The 10,121-nt window shown below is 46.2% G+C and overlaps 1 protein-coding gene across 1 annotated transcript; it reads right to left on the reverse strand.

Moving 5' to 3' along the window:
- Positions 1-9,491: 9,491 nt before the first annotated feature.
- Positions 9,492-9,671, reverse strand: CTXND1 (cortexin domain containing 1). Its single transcript, XM_009947387.1, has one exon. The coding sequence runs from the start codon at positions 9,669-9,671 to the stop codon at positions 9,492-9,494; it is 180 nt and encodes a 59-aa protein (XP_009945689.1).
- Positions 9,672-10,121: the final 450 nt, after the last annotated feature.

Raw genomic sequence — 10,121 nt, forward strand, 5'->3', positions numbered from 1 at the left:
GAACTTGTTAAATATTTGCTTGGTCCTCAAAGTGAAGAGCCTGATGAGGCTGCCGGCTTCGTGCAGCGACAGCAGGGCGAGCAGAGGCTGCTGCTTTCCTGTGGCTGCCCCGTTGCTCCTCCCAAGGTCTGCTGGGTAGTTTTGCCAGTGTGGGCCATGTGGGTGTTTGATGTCATCCTGGGGAGCACCCAGTGCTGATCGGGAATGTGAACCTCTTGGCCACGCAGGAGAGAAAAATGAATTTGAAATGAAGATTAATGAAAAAATGTGGCAGTGCAGATAAATCACTGCTAACAGGGCATATTCACCGAAACTGGCTCTCTTCCAGTGTGCAAGAATAATGGTCCCTTTAAAGAATGACACTTGGAGGATCATCCCCAAATCAATTAAAATTTTTAGCCTAAGACATTCCACTATCACCAGGAGGGATGACCTGGCCAGAAAAACAGTGTCTTATTGTTGTTTATCAAGGAAAAGCTATTTCCCCTTCAGGCTCTTGTGGAAACTTGGAGCTGAACTATTAGGCAGATATTTATTTAATGTACTCTGACTCAGTTGTCAATTTATTGTATGCTTTGTGCTCTCTTTTGACCTCAAAGGACAGCCACAAGCTGACACCTTCCCTCTTGAATTTAGAAATAACTCATGCGGTTCCTCTGAGCACAGCCTGGCTCTACTCCTGGCAGCAGCAGGAGGACACAGAAAGCATTTATCCAGTGGAGAAATTTCTCTGCAGAAGCAATATCCACATTGCACCTTGCTGTATCTGACGTGTTGGAAATGCAATGTCTGAGGAAGGGGTTGCACCCTCAGAGGGTCAAGAGCTGATGTCGGTGCAGTATGTCCTTAGTCACGGGGTTTGTCCTTGATACAAGACATTTTGCAGCCAGGAGGGACCGTGGTGTCAATGCTTTCTGGGTGAGGGAATACTTACAGAAGCTGTTAAATCCATACTGCTCTTCCCTAGCTTTGTGCAAGATGAAGGTGAGTCCTGAACATGGGCAACGAGTTCCTCTCCCAAAGATCCAACCTGATGCTGCAATTGCTGCCAACAAGTGGAAACTGTGCTCCTTGCTCGGACAGGCAGGAAGGTCAGCGGTGCTGAGAACCCTGCGGCAAACCAAACCCTGGCAGGACGGAGGCATCCAGCCACAAATCACCCCAAACTGGCTCCCGACCCAGAGCCAGGCTGCCATCCACAGCCCCAGCCCTGAGAGAGGCGGGTGGCTCTGCATCTGCTGTGACCACACTTTCCATCTCGGAGCCACAACCCCCAGTGCCTGGCCAAGCACCCCTGCACCGTGCTGGGGGTGGGTGGGAGGTGGTAAGGTACCCTCTGTGATCACACGGTTACAGAGCTGAGATTCTCTAGCCTGGGGACAGCTGGAGAAGACTCAGGTTCCCAGAAGGTGGAGATTTTCTGGAAGGAGCTCAGATACAGCTCTGAGAGCAGGTTTCAGAGGTGAGCTGGAGAAAGTCCAAAACCTTGCTCAGGACAGAGCTCAGAGACATCTGCCGCCTGCTGCATGGATGGGGGCCAAAAAGCCAGGAGGTGCTAAAAAGGAGAGACTTTTTTTTATGCCCAAGGCCACTTTCTTTTCACCTCCAGGAGAAGGTAGTGGGCTTCGTTCGGGTGCGCACAGGGGGAAGGGGGGACCATAGCTGGGCTGCCCTCACCCGACACAGCGAGCCCGGAGCCACCAGCACTGCTGATTCTCATCCCTCCCAGGGTGTCAAGAGGCAAATGGAGGGTATGTCTATACTGCAATGTGCAGTGCTGTCCTTAAAACAGCGTGGCTTTTGCCTAGGACTAGCAGCACTACAGCCACCGCAGCACCCATCACCTGGGGAGGCAGCAGCCTCCAACACGAGTTTTGGGAAACACCCAGGTGCTCTGGGCACCTCCCGCTTGTTCCACCTCCACTGGAGGAGCTGCAACCACTTTGCACCCTTGGCCTTTAAACTGGAGGTCATGGAGCTCTCTTCTGATTTGGTGGGAAGGTGTCTATAGGGTCAGGGTGAAGCTGAAGAGGGGTGAGAAGATGGAGCTCTTGGAGCAGGAGGGTGCTTCAGCTTGAGTGCTCTCAGTTCGGCATGCAGACCTGGTGCTTGGAAAAGTTTATTTTTGAAGTGCCATTTCAATCGGGTTCACCATTTCTACAAGGAGCTTCCCCTCCGCTTCTGTAAGCCTTTGCTGCAATTAGGTTTGAGCATAGTGGTCTCTGCTTTTAGAGGGTGTTAATTTTCATGTATTTTAAATCTGTTTCCCTTAGTTTGATTATAACTTGGCTTCCAGCAAAAATGAAAAAAAACCCCAAACCAAACCAACAACAAAAAATCAAACCCAGTGCTCCTTTTCCTCTGCCCTGTCAGAGCACCAGGTTTGTGACCTGGGTGTAGAAGTTGTTCCTCCTTGGATCTTCAAAAGCCTGAAGGAAAAGTGAAAGCTTTCTGCTGTGTCAGCCACCTGGGAGGTCTTGTTCAGAGTCATGCAATGTTGTGTGAGAAAAGAAACCCTGCTTTCCTGACCAGAGGAGACAGAAATGTGTGTCTAAATGGAAATCACAGCTCTTATGCTTGCCTGGAGCATCCTTCTTGCTGTCTGGGTGTTTCATGGTCAACAGAGGCCAGCAGTTCCCAGTAGTGACCCATGCTGGTGCGCAGTGATCCTGGGCATGAGTAACGCTGAGATGTTGGATGAAAGGTCTTGGAGGGATGCAGGAGGTGCTTCTGCGTTGTACTGCCTTATCACAGAGTAGTTGTAGCCACAATGAATTGTACTGCTTGATAATATTTCATCTGGTTTTGTTCTTTTGCTGGTAAGAAAACTAAGGGCAGCCTCTGTTTGATACTGTTTGAGATGTATTTTCTTATAGATCAAAGCATCATCTGGCTGATGTGTAATTTAGAACCTGGGTATAATAAATAGCACTGTTCGTATAACTACATGTTAAAAGAAAAGCACGGAATAAAACCCTAAAGCATACTTCAGAATTTAAAGGAAACAATGGATTTTCTGTGCAAAACGCTGGCATTCGTCATCAAAAATAGTTTTCTGCAGAGATTCTAATTAGAAATGGATGCGATATAAAGGAAAAAAATCAATTTTGATTAAAACATTTGGGTCAGCAATATTCATAATTCATTCATTAACCAGGCAGTAATAACTCAAAGTAAAATGCTCTTTCAATAGCTATTCAGGGTCAAGGTAGTGACTTTGTTAAGAGGGACAGAGCTGGCAGGTGATATTCACATTGGCTTTAGCTTTAAGCAGTAAGGCAAGAGGCCATTTCTCAGGCTTGATTGGTGCTTCTGTTCAGGATGCCCACACAGTTGCTGCTTAGTGAGAAAGAAAGAGATGATTTCTGGAATTTTAAAATTGATTGAAGGCTTTGGAAGTACGTGAGGGACGTGCTGAAGTACTGGCACCGTGCTGCCCCATACAAACCTGCTGTGAGCTGCTCCTTCTTCTCGTGTACCCCTCATTCCCAAGAACATCTTCACCTCAACCCTTTCTCTGTTGCATGTGTGTTTAGTTTTCCACGAAGTTTTAATTACAGACCCGCACTTTCTAATTTTTGCTCTGTTTGCTCCATATTATCTAATTGGCAGGTGTAACAGAGCTGGGGTAGACACAATTGATGTATAAGGGAAATGCTGCAGGAGCAGAAGACCCTGGTGGCAGCTGAGCACCCGTTGGGTCAGCTTGTAGGATCGACACCTCTGTCAACGAATATTAAGGGACTGGTTGGGAGCCGCAAGCGCAGGGAGGGTTTCTTGTCCCCCTCCTCGCTGTGCGCTGGATCCAGGGCAGATGTGCTTCAGGGCTCAGGACCTGCAGCCAGCAGCTCCACTGCCCTGAAGAGTGATGGATGTCCTGGAGCTGCTGTGCCTCATCCAGGGGTGGCTCTGAGGTTTGCCTCGGGCTGGTGGGGTGCCCAGCTCTGCTGCCCATTTGCCCCTACCAGGCACTTCATTTGTTCTGCAGAGGCAATATGGCTGCTGCTTGAGAAATCCAATTAATCTTAAATATAAAATACGTTTTGAAAAACTTCATTTTCCTTATGGCTTCAGCACACGTAATGCAATTTTAATACATTTTTGATTGATTTCTGTTTCACTCTGGGAGCTGCCTGGCCAAGTCCCAGTACAGAACATGGAGCTTTGTAACTAAGAAGTGTATCATTCAACATTTCCTAATGCCACTGTGGATTGAATTGAACCCCGAGAATAAATGCAGCCAGGAATCTTAAACTGTGTATTGCTTTAAAAATGTATGTGTGAGCAGCGTTTTCCTCCTGGTTAGCAAGAAGGAGTAGTGGCCAAAGGGTATCAACCATTTTTTAATGAAAACAGGTTTTAAAAAAGTAAAAAAAATGCAAATGCAAACCAGTGTTGACTGAAATCAAGAATTCCCATTGCAGCATTAAGACACGGTTAAAATTGAGGATTTAATATCCTTTATTTAAACCAAATCACCTGAGATGTAAAACCACGAGACAGCTAAGACAAGTGGTCTGAAGCCTGGAGAATCTGGGTTGACAAGGTCAGAGGCAGAGAGCATAAGGGAGTGGAGAAGATGAATTTAAATCTTCCAGCCTGCGTTTAGCAGGATTTTCACACCGTGTGCAACGTGGCCGAAGCCATTGCGATGGTGCTGCTGTGCCGACCAGCGCCACCACGGACCAGGACTGAGCTGGATGCAAAGCGGGGGTGCTGGTGCAGGGGTGTCACTCCATGCATCGCCATGTTGACCTCAAAGATGGAAAACTGCAGGGGTGGCTGCTCCTTTGGGATGACTCCTTGTGCCAGCGGTAATGCCCAGTCCACATGCAGGTCATGGTGTCACTGCTGTCCTTGGGTCTCTTCGGGGGGAGAAGCTTGAAGCTTTCTAGGCTCTGTTATCATGGAGCATTAGTGAGGGACTGCAAGCTGCAGGTAGCACAGGGGACCAGCATCAGTCTTGCTCCAAGGAAATTTAATTTGGGGCTGCCTTGAAAAGCCACTGCCTTTGTCTCTCATATTCTCACTCTGTTTTCTTGAGGACCAGCTTCTAAAGTGAACCAGTTAAATACGTCAGGTCTGCTGTGCTCACCACCCTGCCTGTGTGTGCCATGGAGATTGCTGGAGTCCGAGCACAGCGTTTTTCTCATCTAAGTCCTGTGTTGACTGGACTTCTCAGGTCTAGTACTTTGGGTTGAGGTTACCTGCTGAGATCTGTAATGACCCAGCAAGCTGGGGACACCTTTGGACAGCAAAGGTTGCAGCAGCATCGCTCATGTGGTTCCCAGGGCATCAGGCCCTGTTTCTGTCAGGAAAACCTTTATGCTCACATGAACACTGCTTCTTCAGGGTGTTTGCCCAAATTTAGCCACTGCTGCCTTCAGGTCAGGTCTAGTCTTACATTAATCATAGTAGCTGCTCTGAAAACAGCGTAAAGACTCCAGCCTCTGCTTCTGACTAGGACAGAGTTAATGATTTATCAGTGGTGTTTTGTCTTTGTGGCAAACTGGGTTTCAGGCACAAGGGTTCTTCTGCCAGAGGACTCACAGCAGAGACAAGGAAAGCACCCTGCTTTCAGGTAAGAGAGTCCTTTTACAAGATGAAAGAATTAGCAATTTGTCTATTCATCTTTTTCAAGAGGAGTAGTTCCCTGGGCACTTTTTACTCAGCATATCCCGTGCTTTGTGCCTTCTTCAAAGAGACCCTACAGATGCTCCGTGCTCTTCATTTTCAGTTGCTGGCAGGAGGGATTCCAGTCTCAGTGGCCCTATTTCTTTTGGTATGCAATTTGTTACCGATAATGAATTGCTGAAATACAGCACGCTGCCGGCCCCCGCTGAACTGAAGCTCAGCTCAGTGCTCTTCCCGACCGAGGGAGTAGCCTGAAATAGCCACTTTGGAGGGTCTGACCTTCCAGCAAAGCCACAGGAACACCTGGAGCTCCATCAGTTCTGACCTGGGCTCCTGAGAATCTGCAGTGGTGTTGCTATACAGGGAGCAGTTCTCTGCTCTCACCCACCAAGAAGGGCTGTCAGGAATGTGTACATTTCCTGAAAATCATGTTGCTATGTTGTGGATGTTTTTTCAAGAGGTCCTGGCAACCAGAAGTGAACCACAACAGAGACAACAAGAAGGTTTTCCATATTGAAGCTGTTTATTGTGTTAGATAAATACATTTGCAACGAGTTTCAGTTATTTCCTCTGAGTGCAATTGCTGGTAGGATGGCATAATGATTAAAAAAGAACCAAAACTAGCAGAGGCACTTGTTGCATGCAGCTGAAATTACTACCAAGCCCAGAGATGCAGCCCCTGCTGAAACAGCCCGTCCACCGGCCGTGAGCGCAGCTTTGCCGAGGGGGCTGGTGGGATCGGCATCGGGCGGGAGCTGCAATGACGCGCCTCGGGTGAGCAAGTCCCGGCTCTGAATGCAAGGAGGATAAAACTGCTTTTGGCGTGGTGTTTAGTATTGCTTTTGGTTAAAGAGTGGTGAGGTTGTGTGATTGTAACCAGTGGGGGAAGGCAGAAATTAGAATGCATTTACATTATCTATGTAAAAAACACTGCATTGCCTTTTACACAGTTGTGTGAAAAGATTGGACGTGAATATGTAGGTGTTTATGGAGACCTTATTTGTCACCAGAAGGATGGACTTGAGAGGCTATGCCAGGAAGACAAGTGCCTTTTTATCAGAAAATAGAACTACCCATAGGGGTCTGTCTGTTAGGATTTTTTTAAAAATCCATAAAATGGTTTGTACAGTTGGACAAACAGAAAAAAAAGAGGTGGCAAACATTCTTGCAAAGCAAACCTGTTAATTTGCTTCCCCAGCACTTGTAACTCTTTGTTCTCACACAGGTTTTGCTCCTGCAAGGACTGTGCGTTGCTGTCCTACCCTGCCAAGGACACACCACAAGACTGCCCCTGGTCTCTGTGCAGTCAGGCAGCCTGCTCAGAGGCTTAAACTTAAGCAGGTGTGTAAGTCTTTAGCTGAACAGGGGCTTACAGGCGATGCATGACAAAGCCAAAGAGTTCTGCATGTGGAGAAACACTGAGTGGCGTATCGGCATTGGGAGGTGGGATGACAAGGTCTGTTATTGCTCTGCATCAGCTGTGAGTGCAGCCAGGTGACCTGCAAACTGAAAGCATCTCTAGCCTGGAAATAGATTTATTTTGTTTATTCTGTAAGTAACACTAGTGTCAAGGTGGGATACAAGACCTAAAGACAAAAAATCCGTTCTAAATGAGTTCTAGCCCAGGGAACAGAAGCAATCTTCTTTGAGCTAGGGCATCCGTTCCTATGGTACAGATAGACACACTTGTGAGTAAGAGAGACCAGTGTGTTTGCTCAAAATATGGTGAACATTAGAGTCACGCCTGAAAAAATCCTCAGTTACTGGTGATTAACTGGGTAGCAGAAACTGAAGGCTAAATAACACTCCGATGAACAATCTGCAGTGGGTAATTGAAGCAGTGGAGGTCTCTTGCCAGAGAACAGCAGGATTAAAGTCAGTCCTCAAATCTCCTGCCTCCTGAATGGGATCTCCTACAACAGAGATTAGCAAAAATTGTGCAGTGCAGAAGATCCATGTGAAAATCTCCACGTGCCTCATAACCTACTATGTTGGGGTCTCTGTAATCACAATGCTGAGCACCTTACATTCAGACTGTCCTCAGAAATCAGTGGAAGGTATAACAAAGCCAGGTGCCATTTGGCATGACTTAAAATACTGCAATCTTAATGAAAGAGTAAATGGAAGCCTGGACAAGTCCTCTGCCTGGGGAGAGCTTCCCTTGCTCCATACTAGGATTCAGATCTTCCTCGTTAGTTTCACAAGAAGAATTGTAAATCGATAGCTTATTTCTGTGTCCTTATATAAGGCTCTCCAAATGCTTTCTGGTATTATGAGACAGACAAAACAACATGAGACAAGCTAGTGTTGTTGTACTCATTTCACTGCTGAGTAGACTGAGGCACATAAAGAAGTGACTTGTGTGATCATCAGACAAATCTGTCAGAGCTGAGAATAGTAACCTACAAAGTCTACGTCCTGATTCCTTGCTACAACCTTTGGTTCCAGCTTTTTCACCCACTGTGCATTGCCTTATGGCAAGAACCTAGAGGATGGCTAGGATGGTAAGGAAGAGGAGAAATAGTGAAACGCCCTTCTTGCAGATTTGTGCTTTCAAGTCTTGTCTGCTCATGATGCTTGTTGTGGTTGCAGTACCTACTCCCTATTGCTTCAGCAACTCCTCACAATCCCGTAATCCAAACCTGTAGTCACTAAAAAAAGGCAGCTGTGAGCAATTGTTAGAATTTAGTGGAACAGAGGATGTGAGGATCCCTCAATCCCCACTCTTCAGAAGCTAAATAATGAATTTCCAAAATTCCCATGTTCGCTTATGCCCTCTTGCATAATGGCTGTCTTAATGAATTAACAGAAGGAAATGTACAGCTATTCACCTTACAAATTTGTGGGAAAATACTTTCAAAGGTGCTGAATTTCTCTGAGGTAGAATGCATATTATTGTATGTTACTGTAACTGTTATGCTGAGGAGTCTGTCTGAGTGACAAAGCTAGAAGCAATGTCGCTTTGCTTATTGTCTTTGGCATTCCATTCGTGTCTCATCCCACTGAAGTGCACCTGAAACAAAAGATGGATGAAGTTGCATGTGGAATCACTGTTTGAAAAATCACAAGTTCTATACAGCTGAAACCAGCATTGTCCAAGCTCTGCTCCATGGACTTCTGCTGGCTACCAAGCTCATAGTGAGTAGTCTGACACATATGGCTAATCCATGGACCCATGGCAGATGATATGCCTAGTTTTCGCATGAGTTCGATAGAGCGAGGTGGTGCTACAGGGTCAACAGTAGTCCATGACCTGTAGTTTGAGTTCTTCTGTATCCTGATCACTGGAAATATGGCTGCAGTGGGGTGGGGAGTGTATGTGCAGAACCAAGTTAGTCGGGAATAAACCTGCTTGTATAACCCTACTTAACCAGGGGTGCTTTAGCACTTCTGCTTAGTGATACTCTGGGATACAAAACTATAAAATCTAGGCCTCTTTCAAAACAAATATAACGACTGAGGAAGATATTTGAAGCAATCTGTTTCCAGGAAAGACAAAGTATTCTTGTTTTTCCAAATCCTCGTTGTTACCCTGGATTTGTGGGAGATATTGAGGGGAGGGCAAACTGCGCTAGAGCAAGAATTATATTAGGAAAAGTTTGTAGAGTCTTGTGCTACTTGAGTTACGATGACAACTGTTTTCAGTAAAGTAAGTGTTGCTGCATAGTATTAAACTGTGCTGCCAGAATGGCTTGCTGATGTCCTGATCTGTTGAGCAAGAATCATTTACCCTATGTGCTTTTAGAGATATTGCCATTGCCCTGCATATCTGAAAACGGCTGTTTGTGTGTTAGCCTTCCGGTGGGAAAAGGCCTCCTTGATCGCAGCATTCTATGGCTCTGTCTAGTGAACTCCTTTCAGTCATCTAGATGCTGCTCCTCCCATGTAGATGTAGGGATGGCACTGTAAGGGTCCATGATGACTTTTGCACAGCGAATAATCATCACAATCAAGAAGAGGCAGAGGAAGACGAAACATGCTAACGTCAGTCCCTTGTCCACATCAACGTACACAGGCTCTGGGGTTGGTCCCTCCATTGCTTATGCCGCTCTTCATCTGGGTTTGTGTTTACTTCTAACATCATCAACCACCTGCAAAACAAACATGGTGTCAGACACAAGGGATTGCTGCTCCTGAGTGTGGGACAACTGGGTTAGAAGTGGAAACAGGAAATCTCTGTGGTATATTCTTGCAGGCAAAAAACCATGCTGGAAATGTGACAGCTCAGGTAACTGAGAGCTGTGAACAGAAGAAACCTCATCTCCACTTTAATTTAGCCCATGAATGCTTCTTGCTAAAATATTAGACAATAAAAAGAGATGTTAACAAAGAAAAGAGAAGCAGTGGTGAACGAACACTATCCACTTGAAATATCATCTCTTAAAAGAGGTAAAGACACTGTTCTTGTCTCAGCGTTTCCCAATCATAAAAATATTTCCCTTCCTCTGCTAGTGTGAAAGAGCAGACAAATGGCAGAGCAGACTGTT

Source organism: Leptosomus discolor, chromosome 11 (genome assembly GCF_034619465.1).
Source record: "Leptosomus discolor isolate bLepDis1 chromosome 11, bLepDis1.hap2, whole genome shotgun sequence".
Classification (NCBI taxonomy): Eukaryota; Metazoa; Chordata; class Aves; order Leptosomiformes; family Leptosomidae; genus Leptosomus; species Leptosomus discolor.